Source organism: Trypanosoma conorhini (genome assembly GCF_003719485.1).
Source record: "Trypanosoma conorhini strain 025E chromosome Unknown Tco_14.4_contig_00387, whole genome shotgun sequence".
Lineage (NCBI taxonomy): Eukaryota > Euglenozoa > Kinetoplastea > Trypanosomatida > Trypanosomatidae > Trypanosoma > Trypanosoma conorhini.
Window position 1 is genome coordinate 1 of NW_021704478.1, and position 17,905 is coordinate 17,905.

The 17,905-nt window shown below is 55.8% G+C and overlaps 6 protein-coding genes across 6 annotated transcripts, besides 10 other annotated features; all 6 read right to left on the reverse strand.

The window, feature by feature from the left end:
- Positions 1 to 105: 105 nt before the first annotated feature.
- Positions 106 to 1,197, reverse strand: Tco025E_06058 (putative Gamma-soluble NSF attachment protein (SNAP-gamma) (N-ethylmaleimide-sensitive factor attachment protein, gamma); the record flags this gene model as incomplete). Its single annotated transcript, XM_029372947.1, has 1 exon — positions 106 to 1,197. One exon carries the CDS (start codon positions 1,195 to 1,197, stop codon positions 106 to 108), a length of 1,092 nt encoding a protein of 363 aa, XP_029226915.1.
- A 467-nt stretch (positions 1,198 to 1,664) lies between these two features.
- Positions 1,665 to 3,680, reverse strand: Tco025E_06059 (uncharacterized protein; the record flags this gene model as incomplete). Its single annotated transcript, XM_029372948.1, has 1 exon — positions 1,665 to 3,680. One exon carries the CDS (start codon positions 3,678 to 3,680, stop codon positions 1,665 to 1,667), a length of 2,016 nt encoding a protein of 671 aa, XP_029226916.1.
- Positions 3,681 to 4,228: 548 nt separating this feature from the next.
- Positions 4,229 to 4,274: a sequence feature (A-rich).
- A 313-nt stretch (positions 4,275 to 4,587) lies between these two features.
- Positions 4,588 to 4,610: a microsatellite.
- Positions 4,611 to 5,053: 443 nt separating this feature from the next.
- Positions 5,054 to 6,754, reverse strand: Tco025E_06060 (uncharacterized protein; the record flags this gene model as incomplete). Its single annotated transcript, XM_029372949.1, has 1 exon — positions 5,054 to 6,754. One exon carries the CDS (start codon positions 6,752 to 6,754, stop codon positions 5,054 to 5,056), a length of 1,701 nt encoding a protein of 566 aa, XP_029226917.1.
- A 6-nt stretch (positions 6,755 to 6,760) lies between these two features.
- Positions 6,761 to 6,805: a microsatellite.
- A 174-nt stretch (positions 6,806 to 6,979) lies between these two features.
- Positions 6,980 to 6,998: a microsatellite.
- A 129-nt stretch (positions 6,999 to 7,127) lies between these two features.
- Positions 7,128 to 7,157: a microsatellite.
- A 459-nt stretch (positions 7,158 to 7,616) lies between these two features.
- Positions 7,617 to 11,249, reverse strand: Tco025E_06061 (uncharacterized protein; the record flags this gene model as incomplete). The annotated part of the gene is made up of 1 exon (XM_029372950.1): positions 7,617 to 11,249. One exon carries the CDS (start codon positions 11,247 to 11,249, stop codon positions 7,617 to 7,619), a length of 3,633 nt encoding a protein of 1,210 aa, XP_029226918.1.
- Positions 11,250 to 11,590: 341 nt separating this feature from the next.
- Positions 11,591 to 11,631: a microsatellite.
- Positions 11,632 to 12,179: 548 nt separating this feature from the next.
- Positions 12,180 to 12,208: a microsatellite.
- A 4-nt stretch (positions 12,209 to 12,212) lies between these two features.
- On the reverse strand, positions 12,213 to 13,280 carry Tco025E_06062 (splicing factor PTSR1 interacting protein; the record flags this gene model as incomplete). Its single annotated transcript, XM_029372951.1, has 1 exon — positions 12,213 to 13,280. One exon carries the CDS (start codon positions 13,278 to 13,280, stop codon positions 12,213 to 12,215), a length of 1,068 nt encoding a protein of 355 aa, XP_029226919.1.
- A 320-nt stretch (positions 13,281 to 13,600) lies between these two features.
- Positions 13,601 to 13,639: a sequence feature (GA-rich).
- Positions 13,640 to 13,670: 31 nt separating this feature from the next.
- Positions 13,671 to 13,676: a microsatellite.
- Positions 13,677 to 14,544: 868 nt separating this feature from the next.
- On the reverse strand, positions 14,545 to 17,139 carry Tco025E_06063 (putative importin beta-1 subunit; the record flags this gene model as incomplete). The annotated part of the gene is made up of 1 exon (XM_029372952.1): positions 14,545 to 17,139. The coding sequence occupies one exon, from the start codon at positions 17,137 to 17,139 to the stop codon at positions 14,545 to 14,547; it is 2,595 nt and encodes an 864-aa protein (XP_029226920.1).
- A 274-nt stretch (positions 17,140 to 17,413) lies between these two features.
- Positions 17,414 to 17,469: a microsatellite.
- The last annotated feature ends 436 nt before the right edge of the window (positions 17,470 to 17,905 follow it).

A 17,905-nucleotide genomic window follows, 5' to 3' on the forward strand; every position in this document is an offset into this window, starting at 1 on the left:
AGACACGCACGCACACAACAGAGACAGAGAGAGAGAACGCCCACGGCACATACCACGCACACCTCGTCAAGACCCAACCCAGCCCAGCTCAGCTCCCGGTCCCAGTTAACGTATATCCTCCTCTGGGTCGATCTCAGCCTCCAGCTGTTGCGGTTCCGGCTGCAGTTCACCGAGTGACTGTTGCGGCGAAGACGCTGCCGCAGCAGCAGCCACTTCAGTTCTTTGCGGGGCACTAAATCGAAGCTTTAGTTTCCTTGCAGTCCTTGAGATGTCAATGGTGATGAACTGCAACGTCTGATCCTTTACCGCGGCCTGCAGCTGCTCCTCATCGCGGTCCTCAAAGGAGGCGAGGAGCGCGTTTGCGGTTGCCTCCTCCTTTGAAGTGAGAAAACCGGCAACACTCCGCAGTTTATTCATCTCCTGCGCCGCCCACACCTCGTCTCCGCAGGAAAGGCACAACACGATAATTTCTAACCCAACCTTTGCGGATCTGTGTGGCTGGCCCAGTCGCTCAAATATGCCCTTCTTGCGGGGATCGGTGCGGATGCCAAGCTCCTGCTCCAACACCTCCACTGCGCCCTTCACGTCGCCGTTGTGGAGGTGCGTCAACATCCAGCTGCGGTACAGCTCGGGCAGCTGCGTCGCAAGAACCGGCTTATCCTCAATGTGCTCCTCCAGCACATCCACCCCCTCACGGAAAAAACCAGCCACTTGCTGCACTCGTTGCTGCCGTTCCTGCTGCAGTTTCGCCCCGTCCACCTCCTCCGAGGGGGCAGCCGCAAGAGCCGTTGTCGGGTCGATGACCTCAGCCGCCTTCTTCAATGTGTCTGCCTGCCTGTCAAACATGTCGTTGAGCGCGTAGAGTTTAGACGCCTCACAGTAGACCTCAACGGCAGTGTTAAGGAGAGACGCACGGCCCGCAATGCCCTTCCGGGCCTGCTCCGCCAGGAATATGGCAAGATTCTCCATCGCGAGTGCCGCAAAGTATTTGTTTTCGGCCTTTTGGTGCGTCTCAGACGCCTTGCGCCAGGCGTCGCTCGCCCGGGTCGTGTCTTCCAGGAAGGTGTATATCCTCGCGGCCTTCTCGTACTCATTTGCCGCCGTGTCCCAGTCGGGCCGTCTGAAGAGTTTCTTTTGCGAGTGCTTCTCGGCACTCTTCATCAACGCGGCGGCCTCTTCGGCGGAGCCGCCGGCCATCCGAGACGTCTTTTTTCTTCCGGTTTGCCCGCTGCGTCGCCCCTACTGCCGACGGACGCGTGTGGGGAATGCCAAAGTAATAGAAGAACAACAACAGGCGCAGAGCAAGAGAGTCAGGCAATTGCGTGCAGCGGCGGCGGCAGAGTCAACCCACTGCGAAGGAAGACACGTGTGCGGAATTGGCATCGCCCAGCAGACATAGAAAACACATACACACATGCAAAATAAGAGGAGACAAGAAAGACGACCACGTGATGGGCGCAACGCACACACACGCGAAGAAGAAGAAAAAGACAATAATAAAAGTAAATAAATAAGAACGATACCCCTCTCTGGGAGGGAGCGAAGAAAGCAGCAGCAAACAACGCTGAGCAACTCCTTCGGCGGTGTTGCGATTTCATGCAAGCAAGGAGAAAGGAACGACAAGAAGCAAGGTCACCGCAAATCCAAGCCCCTCCAGAAACTACTCAGATGGGGGGTTGCGAAAGAAGATGCAGTTCCAACTGTTCGGTTCTGCCCTTCAGCGACGGCCGCTGCCGCGATCCCCGCCCTGTCGAACTCTGGCGCCTCTTGCAAGGCAGAATCGTGAGACCCACCCCACGGTCTGGTGTGTGCTTGTGGAAAAACGTCTCATTTGTATAACCCAGCGCGGTGTATGGCGAGCGGGGACGCGAAGTGTGCAGCGTGGTGCGAGTACGCGGCTGCGACGGCAGGCCTGCCAGACCCCTCGCAGAGGCCAGACGGGGAGGAGACTCTGCGCCGCCTGGCGAGTCGCCAGACGCGGGGGGACACCGCGAGTGCCGCCACTCAACAGGATGAATAGCCCTCAGGTTGGGGCTTTGGCGGTGGCGGTGAACAAAAGACTTCCGCGCAGCCGCCGCGTCGCCCGCGGTATTGTTATTGCTGTTCCCAGTGGCAGCCTGGTCGACCTTCACGGGAATAGCGCCGTGGGGAGCCGCCGCCTTATGCGCACTCTCAGACTGCGACGAGTCCTGCGAGCTCACTTCACTTCCCGCAGTTTTTCCTTGGTTTCCTGCCCCCCCATCGCCGTCCAGAGAACTCGTATTCTCCCGCAGCCGCCGTCGTTCCTGGCGGAGCCCGGTAGCCTCCGCAAGCATAGCCACAAGCTGGCGATCGCGCCGCTCCAGCGTGGACAACAGCTTCTCTGTGTGCTCTTGCGAGGCCCAGAGAGCCTCTGCAAAGTTGCCCATCTGCCGACTTAAGTCTTGCTGCTTCTCCAGCACCTGCATCACATGCCGACGAGACTCACGCTGCGCATTCAGAGACTCTCTCACCTCTTCAAGAGCCACAGGCTGTGCGCCAGCTCCCGCCGCAGGCTCTGCCGGCATTTCCCTCCGCGAACGGGAAAGTTCCTCGCAAAACGCTTCCTCGACAGCAACCTGGCGTTCACGAAGTTGCGCTACCTCCTCCCGTAGTCGCTCCACACACTCACTAACGTCGACACGCTCCCTCAGAAGGGTTTCCATTCCTTCCTGAAGGTAACGGTTATTGTTCAAGATGTAGTCCTTCTCCATCAGGGCAGTTTGAAACTCCTGTCGAAGGTGTTTGACTTCCTGCAACAGGCCATGCATACATTCGGTGATCCCGCACAAGCCATTCGAGTCTGTACTCTCCTTCGGACCTTGGCTCACATCCTCAAGCTGTCTTCGCCGCTGCTGCTGTTGTTGTTGCGGTGTTTGTAATGGGCAAGAGGCTTGAGGCGTGCCACGCATGATGCCCTCGTTCTCTTGAAAAGAGCCCTCTTTCATGGTCTCACGGCACTCCGGGCATGGATGTCCCACTGGACGAAAGGTATCCTCCGAATTCACTTCATTTCGGGCAAGTGCCGCTGCCGGGTCGCTCTCGATCGGCGGTGGCTGCTTTGACGGCTGCGGTGTGGACGCTAGCGGTACGGATGGATGCAGCGCGCGCAAAGTAGTCAGGTACCCCAGTCCCTCTTCCGCGTGTTCCTCAACTAACTTGTCAAGCTCCTCGGATGTGACAGTGTGTTTGGCTTCAGCAAAAATGTTTTTCACCGCCGTGCGGAGGGCCGTGCGCTCAAGTGACACAATATCAGGCAGTGTTTCCATCTCCGCTTGCCCAGAGACGTAGGCGGGAGACGCCAGCACCGGCGTGAAGAAGGCCTTCCTCTGCCCCTCATCCCTACGCACGCGAAAACAGTACCCCACATCATACGGCGTTTTGCCCGACAGAACGGCGTAGGTTGCGCCATCACGTTTCACCTTCAAAAAACGCGACCGGCCCGTATCCCACCACCGAGGCAGCTGGAACGACTTGCCACTAGAGAATGAGTTCTGCACTCTGCCGCAAATCCGGTTAAACGCCGTGGCAGAAAAGGGTCCTGAAGGGGACGGGGAGAGTGCCTCGGCAGCAATGACTTCTTTGCATTTGGTGCCCCCGCTGCCGCCACCACCGCGCGTGTCGGGGTCAGGGGTGCGGTCTGCGTTCCAGGGCCCCTCCATCGTCTCAGAGCCCGCGCCGGCAAATGCTCCTTCCGTCCGTTGCGCGTGCGGCCGACCAGGCGCCTCCCGCTTCACTTCCTAACCCCCGCAACGCCCGCTGTGCAGAGAGCCGCGCGTCGCCGGTCAGCTGCAGGAAGGCTTTAGACACCCGCATCCATGCGACAACACAGAAAGAGCAGAGGAGGGGGATAGAGGAAGAGTGGTCACGAGGGGTGGGCGGGAGCACAGCCCACCGCGAAGCAGAACAATAAGTCAAGGCACACCGGCAGCGGGATATCGGGTACACACACACGAACAGCAACCTCCGTGCTCCATATAGGCAAACGAGAAAAAAAAAGAGCAACAATAAGAATGAATTAAATACAGATGAAACAACAGTCTTTTGCCCTCTTCCCCTGAACGCGTCCAGCAAACACACATGTGCCACAATTTTTCACTTTCCTCACATTTTCACCGCCTCTCGCTAGGGAGTGTCGGTGGTGCGCTTGCTGGCCACGTCTATGCAAAGCAGGGGGAGTAGGCCCACCGCAGGGTGATAGATGGCGGGCAAGAAAGATAAAAAGAAACAAAACAAAAAAAACAAGGAAAAAAAAAGCAGCTCAAAAGCAAATGACCCAAATGCCGACGGCCGTGCGGAGAGCCACGGGCATTAATGTGTACATTTTTGCACACTTACACAGGGAACGGTATAAACAAACAAACAAATACAAATATATGCGTGTGTGTCAAATGTGTGGTTACGAGGGGGAAACAAGGAGGAGCGAGTGGAGACACACTCACGCCAGACATCACCCCTCCCCACTTGTCCTTTCCCCACATCCGTGGACTTTTTCCCCACATCCGTGGACTTTTTCTTCACGTTGCAAAAATACAAAATACTCACGTTTTTTTTTAACTTTCAGTTGTGTCTCTCTCTGTCTCTTTCTCTCTTTATGTGCGTGTGTGTGCGTCCTTCCTTCTCCACGTTTGCTTTTGAAAGAAGCCATCAAGGTGTAACAATAGGCAAGGATAAGCTTGTATTTGTTACGACGACCACAATACCAACGACGTCTATTCCCCCTCCTCCTTCTTCCCACCTACCCCTCATATATATATGTGCATAGGTGCATCTTTTGACGGTCTGTCCTTTCGTGATTTGACACGCTGCGGGGAATGACAGTTAAACCTGGATGCCTCTCGCAGGCACACGCAACGGTATGGAGATAAAAATAATTATATAAAATAATTTATATGACCCACTTTGGCTGCAAAAAATTGGTTGCGACGCATCATTTCGTTTTCCTGAAATGTGGATTCCATCTTCATTCTCTAGGTTTTTTTACGGCCTTTTTTTTTGTTTCACACTGTAGCCACTAGAAAAGTCGGCTGTCATGCTAGTCGTCAATGCTGCCCTTGCTCTGGGGAGTCACAGGGAGCGGAGAGATGATCGCGGTGTTGCGGGGGCGCCCAGGTGGGAGAGAGTCGTTGGCGGCAACAACCACAGGCTGCTGCGCCCACTGCGAGGAAGTCGTCTTCAGTGCCACAAGCTGCTCGAACTTTGTTGCCTCAACGAGGCCGCCGTGGAGGGGCACCATCGACGCATTTTTTTCTTCTAGTTCCTTTTCCCCATCCTCCTGCTTCGGCTGCACGCGAGACAAAATCGCCACCAAGCGTTCCTGTTCACCCGCATCATCACTGCTACCGCTGTCGACGCACCCCACAGAGTTCCTCTTCGCCTTCGACACACTGCTCTCACCGGTTTCCTGCTTGCTTCCTCCACCCGCCCTGTCCACAGAGTCATCGCCGTCGCTCAAGTTAAGCACCTTATCAGGGTGCTCCTTGTGTGCCCCCGCACCCGAGGCGACGTTCCTGATGACCGCCAAGCCCCCACTCGAGAGGTGCTGTTCCCCGGCATCTTCACCGTCTTCGTCAGTAAATTCCAGATTGAACTCCACAACGTTTTCATGCGCCTTCAACGCGCCCTGCTCACCGTCCTCCCTGACATCTTTTGCTGCATATTCATGTTGTTCCTTTTCCGCACTCTGTCGGATAATATGCGCGAGTAAATTGCCACCACCGCCACTACTACCACCACCACCATCGCTACCAACACTGCTTTCATTGTCGTGGATCATATTATTAGAGGGGAGACTAGGGTGCACCGTTTCTGACGCTTCAGCTTCTTCCACACCATCGGCGGGGTCCCTTGCTTTCTTTTCGTTTATTCTGACAGCTGCGTTACTTTCACCCTTTGCCTCCCCGCGGTCCGGTTTTTGGTTTTGCTGTTCATCGTTCAAGAGGCGTGGCGGCTCCTCCTCTGTGGCCCTCAGCGCCTCGGATACAACAGCGGGCAACACCATGACACTCGCAACCAGCACGTCAGGCTCGCTCCGCGTGTTCCCCGCCTCCGCCTCCGCCTTGGACTTACTCCTCTCAGGCTCACTGTCACTGTCACTGAAGCCCAATCGCACCGGAGGCGGCAGGGCCGGCGCGGCGGCAATGGCAATGGCGGTGGAGGTGGGCCCGGCTACCGTTTCCATCTCCGATCCCTCCTCGTGCCGCTCCACCTCGGGGGCGCTCCAGACACTGCCAGTGCTCAACTCACGTGCGTCGTTCAATGCCAGTGAGACCACCTTGGCAGGAACGCCAGTTTCTCTCGGCTGAGCTGGACCGGGCGCGATCCCCGCAGCCAAGGGATGTGTCAACTCTGCGACCCCCCCTGCTTCGAGGCTATCGTAGACTTGCGCTCTCTCCAGCTCATCAGGGTTGTCGTTTTTTTTCGGATTCTGAGCACTCTTCTCAAGCGCTGCAGCGGAGGTGGGGGTTTCTTCCTCCTTTCTTGCCCTACCGACCCCAATGTTGTCAAACGTGTTGTCTTCTGGAAGCGGGATTAAGACCCATTTTCGTTCTTGCCCTTCAGGGGTTTCGCCTGGACCTTGGGAGAGATTACGCCGTGACTCAGTTGGGGGTTGCTCGGGCCTTTCAGGGTGCAACTCAAATGAGTTCTTTTGGTAATTCGCTGCCTCGCCCCTTTCCTGGCGCGCGGCCGTACTCTTTGCCACTGAGACTTTACTTGATGCACAACAGTTGCCCATTAAACCTCTGTTTCTTGTTTGTTTTGCTTTCTTTTCTTTTAATTCCTTTTCCTCAATGCGTCACTCTCTTTTTTTTTGTCTCGTTGTGTCTGTGCTCGTGAAATAATGCCGAGCCCACTGGTTGAGAAGCGGAGGAAGAAGTGGGTATGAGAGCCGCTCCCCCCAAGCAACCTTTTCTTTTTCTGATCCTTCCACACTACGGGTAGGACCAATAACTATTTGTGGATATATATATATATATATAATTATGTGCGTGTGCGTGACCACGGCCGCCGGCCCGCTACAAAAATGGGCAATAAAAAAGCAGCAAAAGAAAATAAAAGGCGGGGAGGGGAAGTGAGGAACGGGAACTGAGGCAGATCAATTTTCGTTCATATTTATATATATATATATATATATATATTGTTTGCCGGCCGTGGCGGTGCGCAGAAGGTGGAATGCGGACCGGCTTCGCGGGCAGCCACAAGTGGCACAAGGAGCGATGGGAAGGGCAAGAAAGGGAGGAAAAACACACAATAGCGGGGATCTTACATCCGTCTACTCCACAGGCGAGGAATACGGCGAGACCGTGCCTGCGCCCGTGCACACAACGACAACACAAACAAGAACAACAAAAGAGCAGGTTGCTTTCTCCGCATGTGTGCCCTCTCGCCGCCGCTCGCAGAGCAAACCACGTACCCAACCTACACATGCCAGCCTTCAAGTAGACAACTCAAAGAAAACACAACTACAGAAAGCCACCCGCACCCTCTGTCTTCACAGAAGCCAGCGAACCGGTAGGAGACAGTGATCGCAACGCGTGTGACACGCTTCAAAATGGTAATCCCCACACGCACATTTTTCTTTTGCTTGGGGGAGGCTCTTAGTGAGTCTCTTTGGAAACGCCAAACCGACGGGAACGCGGGGCACCCGTTCCTCCGTCAAGACGCTCCGCCACTTTGCGACCATTGACATTGCCTCCCCCAGGGTTCATCACACCCACAAAAAACGGATTCGGGCTTTTATGTGGGGTGCTCTGGTTGCTCCCGGCGACGTGCACCACCGAAAAGCCTCCACCTTCCCTCACGACAAGACTTGTCGGGCCGTCGATTTTATCTCGCGTCTTGGCAATATGACTGTCGACTCGGCCATTTAACTCCAACGAAGAGCTAGATTGAGCTACTGGCGTTGCCGCGGCCAAGGCGGAACCGCTCATAAGAAGACCAAAGCGGTCTCGCCCGTTTGGGGTCTGGGGAAGCAGCCCTTGCTTCTTCATGTCAACACCACAAACAGTTTCGCCACTACTACCACTGCTACTACTACCGCTGCTGCTGCTGCCGCTCCATGCCACATTTCCAGGTCCTCTATTTTTCTGCCTGCACCCCGTTCTCTTTCTTCTGGTGTGAAGCGAGTTTACTGAGGTGGCCTCACTGTCTCCCTCAGCACGTAAAGAGAATGACTTGTGGGTAACTAATTGGGGCACTTCTCCAGTTCGGTTTCTACTTGAGCTGTCTAGAGGCGCTGTCGTTCCATGTGCATTCGGTGAGAACGCCGCCGCCTCGTGTGAGTCGACACTGCCTCCAATATCTTCCGCAGGCGTCACGTTCTTGTCAAGGATTGGTGTTGCGGTGAGTCTCCCACCTATTTGCCCTGGTGCAGCAACGGGTTCAACAAGATGCTGGCACTTCGCTCCCGGGCTCGCTGTTGGCACTGGTTCCAGCACATTTCCCCTAGACATCGGCGGAGACCTCTGAACGGCTGCATCATGGGTGCATTCCGAGGCGGCATACGAAGTGTTTGCATCACGCGGCCTCAACTTTCTCGCCTCACAGGGAAGGTTTGCCCCGGAACGTAGTGAAGTGTCATGCTGCATGGACTGATTGACGCTCGGCACCCGGGAGGCAACGAGTGACCGCACGTGCTCCATTTCCTTGAGGTCACCAGACGGCGTTACCGTGCGCAGCTCATGCGGCATGGGGCTGATGTGACGCGAAGCTACAAATGAAACCGGTGGTGACATGCCGCCCTGGACACCACCACCGTGGCGCTCATCCTCTAGACTCGAAGCAGAGAGTATCAAAGACACCGGGGGCGTAGGTGCTCCCTCACAGACATTTCTCCGCGATATTGGAGGTGCTTTGTAGTCCACCGCCTGCTCAGAGCCACACTCATTCCGTGGTTCACCGTGGTGTGTTGTGCGAAGGGAGCTGCGCCCACCATAGGAAGGGTAGGAGACGGAGGAAACATTAAACTGTGTTAGGCCGTTGTCATCGCCAGCAGTCTCTGGCGCATGCTGTGGCCAGGCAAGGAGGGCCGAGGCAGTTGGCAAGGAATTTGGAGGTGGGGGCGGAGAGAAAAGAGCGGGGCGGTGACTGCTACGATCCATGGCCCCTGCTGTCGTGGCTCCCATGCGGGAGACTGGGTGCGCAGGTTTTCGCTTCGTTGCCCCTGCAGCGGTCGCAGGCGTGTCACTCGCAGCGTCGCAGCAGTGGCCTTGCGCCTCTCCCTCACGAAGGAGCCGCATAAACTCCTCATCCAGCTGACCGCAGTAATTGCGCAGGCGAATCACAGTCGACACATCCTCTATTCCAGCAACACTGGGAGGAAAAAAGGTATTTCTGGGCACAAAAGCAGAAACGTGTGATTCAGCCGGAAGGCGTGAGGTGCAGTAAGCAGCGGGAGCAGCAGTTGAGGTGGCCTCATTTACGCTTAAGGTGCCCAACCCTTGTTCTACAATCGCAGGGGCACTTTCTTCTTTTTCTGCAACGCCATGCTTCACATTCCTATCCTGGCGCCGTTGCTGCTGTGGCGGTGGGGGCGAGGTGCTTCGGTCTGTCTGGCGGTGACGCTCCGGTCGAGTTGTGGTTTGCTCTCGAGGCGACGAATGCAAAGACGCTGCGAGGGAAGACGAGCGTTCGGCATCGCCCCTGCTCCATGTTTCCTCCTCCTCCGCCGCGGCGAGTGAGTGCCCCGTGTAGAAAAAAGATGCGTCGCAAGGGGTGCTACAATTGTGCAACATCTTCGCGGGCCGTCGACGGCGCCTCAGTGAAGCGGCGAGCGGGGTGCTTTTCTCGGCGCCGCCACGGCATCGCGAGGTCGGTGGTATGGGCCTCTCACGGCATAACTCCCCGTCTTCGGCCCGGCAAGCTTCCCGACGCGCCGTTCCCGGCGTCGGAGTTTGGCCTGCTGCAGCTGCGGCCCGGAGCCCTCTTCCCGCAGCTGCCTCTGTTTCGATGCTGTACGCGTGAGCACCGGGCGCCCCCTCGACGCCGAGGGTTGCACTGCGTAGTTGCCCCGTCGACGTCGCTGGTCCTCGCGGGGAACGGCCGTGGCGATGAAGCCGCTCCTCCTCTTGCTGCGGATTTGGGGTTGGACGCTGGCGCGAGGACCAAAAAAGCGCATCGCAGTCGCGCTCCAAGCGATCTGCCTTCTTCTTCAGGTATTCTGTGAAGACGCGAAGCGCAACGGCGTTCTCGCGCTGGAACAACCCTCGCTGCGCGACCCAGCGACAGAAGCGCTCCTCGTCTTCCTTGATGCCGCTCCAGAGTTGGTTGCCCCACTCCAACGTGTCGAGGCTGGCGCAGTGGACAGTGGGGGGAGTTGCCGAGGAAGTGACGTTGCTGTCGGTGAAGATGCCCTCCTCGCGTCCAGCGTCAATTCCGATAAACCGCAGCGCCTCGTTCCGACGATGTCGGGCGGCTCGTCGGTCGGGGCTGCTACGCTGCTCTTCAATATCGCCGTACAGTCGCGACGCCAAAGAGCAACCACGCTGCATTCGCCGCTGCTTCTCCCTCTGATGAAGCCGATGATGGCTTTCTTCTTTTTGTCGCCTCTGCGGCTGGGGTGACGTCCACGCTTCTCTCGCTGCTTCCGCCGCTTTGTGTTGGGCGGCAGGAGAGGACGAATGAACTCCCGCCTCGCGACGCTTTTGCACTCGACGCAGCAGCTCACTTAAAAGTGTAGCTGAGGCTGCCGCAACGTTCGACTCACGCTGCGGCGGCGTATTCAACGGTGTGGAAGCCCGTTCCTGTTCCTGCGTTGTAGTGCCGTTGTCGCAACGTTTGCCTTCATTGGCGCCAAGCGGCCACGGCGAGGGGGGCGGCGGAGAGAAGGCAAACGTGTCCGGCGTCTCACACCCCCCGACAAGTCCTGTTGCCTCGCCTTGCCGGGGCGCGACAACAGGCGATATCCACAGCGGTGCCTCCTCATCCTGATCCCTCTCCTGTGTCTGTCTTTGCCCATCCGCGCTGCGGCGTTTCGAGCCCAAATGACGTTGCCCTTCGCCGTCGCCGACGGCCCTGCACCTGCTCTCCCCTGTCAACTCCATCCTTGCTGGCTGCCGCACGATGTATGTGTACGGCCCCATTGAGAACAGCGCGTTAGAAGACGTGAGAGGCGTGGCTGAGCGTCGACTCAGCGGTTGATGCTGTCCAAGAGTTTTGCCCTCCCCGCCGCGGCGGTTTCCGGTGCCAGGCCTCTGTCGCACTCTTGTGGCCGCATTTCCTCTTGACACCATAAATGGGTCTGCGTGTAGGCAGAGGTGCGTGCGTGCGTCGTATGCGTTGCCGGGTGCCTCCCCTTCTCCTCCCTCTGCAGCCCGGCACCACAATCCGCAATATCTATGTCTACTCCACGTAGGGCAAGACGCATGGAAGGGGGAAAACGACGCACAATAAGCAATAAGAAAAGAAGAGTGCCAGAGTCAGGGCTCAAAATCAACGACACTCTCCTCATTATCCCCCGCAGTGTCCTCGGGCCCACACACCTCTCTCAGAAGGTTCATTTCCTCTTTTTCCTTCAGCCTCGCTCTTACTCTGCGCAAATCCGGATATTTGTGTCAGTTCACGTTAAAGCTGCTTCTTTTTTTTTCTTTTCCTTCTTCATTCCTTCCATCTTTCCTCGCCGTCAGCCGTTTCCTCACCGATGAGCCTCTTCGCACCTCTCAGGGCCTCCGCACAAAACTCTGCCAACAACACAAAAAAAAAAGGTGGGGGAAAAAAATGGTGGGGAGGAGGAACAACTCGTCAGAGGCGGTAGAGGCTTGAGTGGGAGAGGGAGAAAGAGAAAGAAAGAACAGAACAAAGCGGGGAAGAAATTTAGGGCGCAACGACCGCAAGAAAACCGATGCCATAAGAAGAAGAAAGTGGAAAATAAGTTTTTAAAAAAGGCAGAAAAAGTGCTTTGTGTGAGAACGATCTTGAATCCCTTTTCTATCTGAATGCTCATCTCGCTCATCCTCCTTCCCACTCCACCTCATAACAACAAGAGCAGCAAACATACACGGATCCCGGGCGCAAGCAAATGCCCCGTTGTTCTCCCTTCGTCTCGGACGATCCTCTCCGTAGGAGACGTCCCTACCTGCGACTTCTTTTGTTTTGGCAAATGCTTTTCACCCTTCTTTTCTACGTCGTGTTTTTCCCTCTCTGTTCCACTTCCATGCCGCACCTTTGTTTGTTTGTTTGTTTTTTTTGTTGTAGTTTTAACGCTTGCGCCGGTCATCCGTGTCCCGCTGCCGACGTTGGCGGGCGTCCTCCCTGCGATCCTCGTACCGTTCGGTGGGCCCTTGGCCGCTGGCACCAACTCCGCCGCTCTTCACACGCCGTTTCTCGCGTTCCTCCTTCAGAACATATCTCCCTCTGTATGCGTCGCTGGAGCCGCTACCCGCGTTGGCGGTCGCCGTTCTCTCCCTGCCGTACCCCCGCTCAGCCTTTCCGTCCCGCTCCTTCTCCCTATCCGAGCGTGACCTGTGTTGGCTCTGCTCCTCATGGCGGCGGCGGCGGCGGCGATTCTCCTCCCCCTCCGCTGGGTGGTAACTACCGCGCGACCGTCGCTCGTGCCGCCTTGCCTCCCTGTCATCCTCCCGTTCACGTTTTCGACGCCCACTGGGGTCTTCCTCGCGTCTCCGTCTCGTTGCCTCATCGCGCCGAGGGCTGCGGCGACGCGAGTTGTGGCGACGGTGCGTTCGGCGCCGGCTATTGTCGCTGCCGCTGCGGCTCCGGCTGCGACGGTGGCGACGCGTCGAGCTTTTCTTTTTCCCGCCCTCGCCATCCGCCTCGCCGCCCTCACGACGATGTCGCTGCTGATGCCGCTGCGACGACACGCTTGCATTCGACGACCCCCCCGTGTAGGAGGAGAAGGACGAGGAGGAGGATCTACCGCTGTCGCTGGAGCTCTCACTATCAAGAAAAAGCCTCGCCGCCGCCGCCGCCGTAGTGGCGCTCGGCGCGGCGAGCACCGAGCCGACGTAGTGCCCTCCGCCAACGGCACGTCGGTGGCTGTGGTGGTGTTGCTGCTGGGCGCCGAGGAAGGGCGGGGGGGCATGCGCGCCGGGCATGTCGTGCGTCAGCAGGGCATCTGGACACGCCCCCGCCGCGCTGTTCGCCGCGAATGGCGAGCTGCTGGAGTTATTCGGGAAGATGGCGTAAAACTGCTCCGGGTGGTCCCGCATCGCCGCATCCCACCCGATGAAGTTAAAGTACTCAAGCCATTCCTGACGGTAGATCCGCTCTTTAGTTTCCTTATCGTACTCAGGGGGAATGACGTCCATTTAAGCCTTCTCTTACTGGTGTGAAGGTATTATTAATACGCCTCTGCCCGAGTGTAAAGGCTGCGGTGGCTCCTGTTTTTTTTTTTCGTTTTCGCTTCACCCGGTGTGTCCGCCGCCCCACCTCCCCTGCTCACTGCTCGGTTACCGGTGATACTCACTCAGCCACGCGCACAGCGATTTGCCCCAGCAGCGTCACCCCTCTCGTTGCGCGTGTTGTGCGGGCTTCCGTGACAGTCCCCCTCGTCTTGGGAAAAACCGGAGAACAAAATAGGGAGAGCGAAGAATGAGCAAGAACCAGCGCAAAAATAAATAAATAAATAAGACAGAGACAAAGAGAAAGGGATAGAGAGAGAGAGAGATCACACACACACACACACACACATACATACATCCATATGCGTGTAGGAAAAAAAAGCGATGCAGAAATAACGAATAGCCTACTCCCACTGAGGCCAAGACGACGAGGAAAATGTTTTCATTTATACGAGTAGGGCAAATTGAATAAGCTGCAACTGTAGCGGAGTGACAGTGTGGACCAATGAATGAGTATATGCATATATGTATATATATGCACGCCTCTGTGTGAGCGCACATGCATCATGGAGTTCTGGTAAGGTGCATCGACGACAAAATTGAGGATCATTTTAAGAAACCATTCAACCCTTCTTCCCCTTCCCTCTCCTTTCATTCACCTCCCATACACAGACACAGACACAAGCAGACGTCTTGACACCTATCCCTTAAACGCTTCTGCAATCCCTATTCATATTTGTTCCACCTTTCCTCTCGGCAGACGCCTTCTTTAATGGCCACCCGTCCCATCTCCGTGATCTGACTATTCATTCTTCCTCTTTTTTTTTTCTTCCTCATTGTCTGATGCTGCGTGTAACTCCCGCCGCCGGTGTGCGTCACCTTATGGTGTCTTACATAATCCTTAATTGCAGAGCACGTACTGTTGTTGTTGCCGTTGTGCGGCTCCGCACAGAAGTGCAAGCCCTCGCCAAAATCAACAGCAGAAGGCGGCAAGGCTGCACAGGGGTGGCGGGCAGGCCGCTGACACCCATCCCCTTGCCCTGCTCTATGCAGGCGGTCTTCCCCCACTTCTTCTTCTTTCGCTGTGACTGCTTCTCCTCTTGCTGTTCCTTCAATTAGTTTAGTCACGTCACCGCATGACGCTTCTCCTGTTTTTCTTTGTGTATGTGTGTGTGTTTTTTTTCTTTCTGGCTTGTTTTATTCTGTTACCTTCTTGTTGCTCTTGTCCCGTTTAAGATGTCTGCAACAGGGTCAACTGCTTCGCCACCCACTGCATCTGCCCCTTCGCCTCCGGGTCGTTGTCCATCTCGACCGCCCGCTTCACCACCGCCCACACCGGCTCCGTCAGCAGAGCGCTCTTCCCCTGCTGGCGCAGCTCCTGCGACGAGACGCCCTTTAACACGCACGCCATGTCGCCAATAAGCGAGACCGCCGCGGCGGACACATCCACATACTCCAGCGACATCGCCGTCGTCGACGCATGAAGGGCGAATTCGAGAATCGCCTGCAGGTACGGCGCCAATTGCGCTTCGGCGCTCTTGAAACTTTGGCACACGCTTGTGTAGAAGACGGCTATGCTCTCCCACAATGTCATGACGTACTCCTCGTCGTCTGGGTCTTCGGCAATGTTGAGGGTAGTGCTCTGCCTATACAAGGCCTCTGCGCACTGCATAAAGACGTCAAGATACTGAGCAAAGTGTTGACCTCCAACATTCAGCGCAATGTCGCCTAGGCAGTTAAGAAACGTGCACTTCAGCTCACGATCCACCTCTGGGTTTTGCAGGTGTTGATGGATAGCCCTGAGGAATGTGTCAATGTAAGGCGCCATCTCCTCTCGCAGACTGAGCGACAAGTCACCCAACGCGCCTACAGCGACCACTGCGAGATCCGGTTCATCCACGCACTGCAGCGCCTTCAAAACGTACGGGACAACGTTAATTAAGTAGGGAACAAGTTTCAGCTTTACGGCGTGTGCAAAGCTCCCTAACATTGTAAGCGCTTCGTCCAGCACAGTATCGGACTGATTTTGCAAGATTTGCAACATGATCTCCATACTTGACTGCAGGTGTTGCGTAAAGTTGGTCTGCACCTTCTTCGCCACACTACCAAGCGACCCACATAGCAGTCCAAGCATCGTCATGGCTTCTGCGTTGTTGACTTGGCCTTGCAGCTGTAAATTGGCCATAACTTGCATGCGCTTATGCAGTTCAGGTACCAGGATGTGCAAACACTGGTAGCAATCCACAGCAGCCGCGTCAATCAAGACATTAAGTGCCTCCTGTGCGACACTTTTAACATTCTGATTGACACCGTTGTCAATAGCCAACAGTAGCACGCTGAGAAGGTCCGGAAAGTACTTTGAAAGCTCATTCGTTGCTTGATACTCCTCCTCCTCATAGGCGAGAGCAAGGTTGTGCAAAATGTGGCACGACCGAACCGCCGCCGCACTCCCGCTACTTATCACTGGGGTGATGAGGTTCATGAGCTGCTGCAGGAAACCCGGCTGCTCCAAGAAGGCGTCACTGAAAAGCTCGCACACAACGGCCAGCGCCCAGCCTGCGGTATCGGCGACCATTGGGTGGCTATCACGAAAGTACTGTAGGAGTCCAGGCAAAGACTGTGCCACAGTGTCCTGAATGGCGTTCGCGGAGGGTCCATTTAAGATGCACCCAAACGCCATCACAGCGGCCTCCTTTTCCCGCCAATTTGCACTTCCAACTCTGTCGTAGACGAAGGGCATAACCAAAGAAATCACGGGATCCCCAATGCACAATGCGAGGCTCTGCAGCAACTTACCTCCGGCAATGGAAATATTCCAATCACCCTCCTCTTGTTGTTCCTCTTGCTGCAGAAGCGCCTGAAGCGCAATACCCGAGATCATCGACGCCCCTTTCAGCGCATAGTCGAGGCATCTTGCGTCACTATCCGCCTTCATCTCCTGCTCAGTCTCACAGATAGAAATCCAAAAAAGCATTGCCTGAAGACCCACAGGCTCTTCATCTTGAAAAATGGCACTTGTTGTGATAGCGTGCAGACGTTCAATGTAGTTAGGCAACGTGGAGTAGTACATGTCAGCAACCTTCACCAAGGACTCCATCGCCTTTTCGCGTGTGCGTGCGGCCTGGCTTGTCTTAGCGGTGGTGCAGAGGGCGTCAAGAAGTTGATCACGCTGCCCCTGCTGCTTCATGTTGTCATGGATAAACTCCATTGAATTACACAGGGCATTGGTGGCGTAGTAGCATACGTCCTCAACACTACTACGCATACCGTGAAGCACGGCAGAAAGGATTCTGTTAGTGAAAGGCTCTAGCGCCCTTCCCACATTGTCATGTTCGCGACCCTCTTCACACACATATCCCACTGCGGTGAGCGCAGCTTCCTGGTGTTGAACATTGTTCGACTCCGCGGCGCAAAGAAGAATATTCAGAAGATCATTCCACTCTCCCGCGGGCAGCTCAATGCGTGAAAGGTTTCCAATAATGTTTGCCGCCACACTGCGTACCTCCTTCGCCGGGGAGCCAAGCAACGCCAGCACCCCCTGCTTCACCCTCGCGCGAACGTCGGGATAAAGGCCTATCCACTCCCTTTCCGACGCCCGCCGCGCCGCCGGATCGCGCAGGTTCGGGGCGATGGAGTTCTTCAGCAAAGTGCCTGCCATGTGACGCGCGAATGGCGGCTTCGACTCATCACTGAACTCCGAAAGAAGTGCAAACAGAAATCCCGAAAGATCCGCCTGTCTCGCTTCAGTCACCTGCCGCTCCGCAGGCACCCGCACGGCTGGGTCCCCGTTGCCAAGGGCAAGCAAGAGCTCCGTCAGGGACGACATCAAGCACAACCCTGCACGTTTCCACCACCTCCAAAAACCCACGCAGCGGACAGAGAGCAGAGCGCAAAGAAGACAATCAAATGCCCACACACCACTACCAACCAAAAAAGAAACTATGCAGCAGCTAAACAGCACACGAAAGCACAACACCTAGAAGAAAACCAAGGAACTACGTCAGCCAGTCTCCCAGTCCAGGCTGCCTCCCCCTCCCTCAAAAGGGCCATTAAAGTCCTCAGCCAAAAGTCAAGCACAAGCACCATTCAAAATCCCAACTAAAACAAAAAACACAATAAAAACAAATAGCAAAAAACAAAAAACAAAAACAAAAAAAATTCCTAAACAGCTTCTTCCAGCTACGTCACTGGCACGCACCCATAATACTCCCCCCCACCCATTCTTTCGTTTTACGTTTTAATTCCGTTGTCCGTGCCTTTCTCTCCCTCCCACAGAAGACCTCCTCCGCACGCTAGACATAACAGAAATTACACATTACCCATCTTGTCTGAAAAACACACACAGCATAGCGCGAAAATTGCAAACCCATTTTCTTTTACTTAACGTCCCTGCCCATTCCCCAAAAGCATCCTCCCGTCTACGCCCAAGCTGGGAAGCCAAACTTGGCGTGTGACCCAAGCTCCTCCTCGATGCGGAGCAGCTGGTTCATCTTCGCAGTACGCTCACCACGGCACGGCGCGCCCGTCTTGAGCTGACCACAGCCGAGGCCCACAACAAGGTCCGCGATGTACGTGTCCTCCGTCTCGCCACT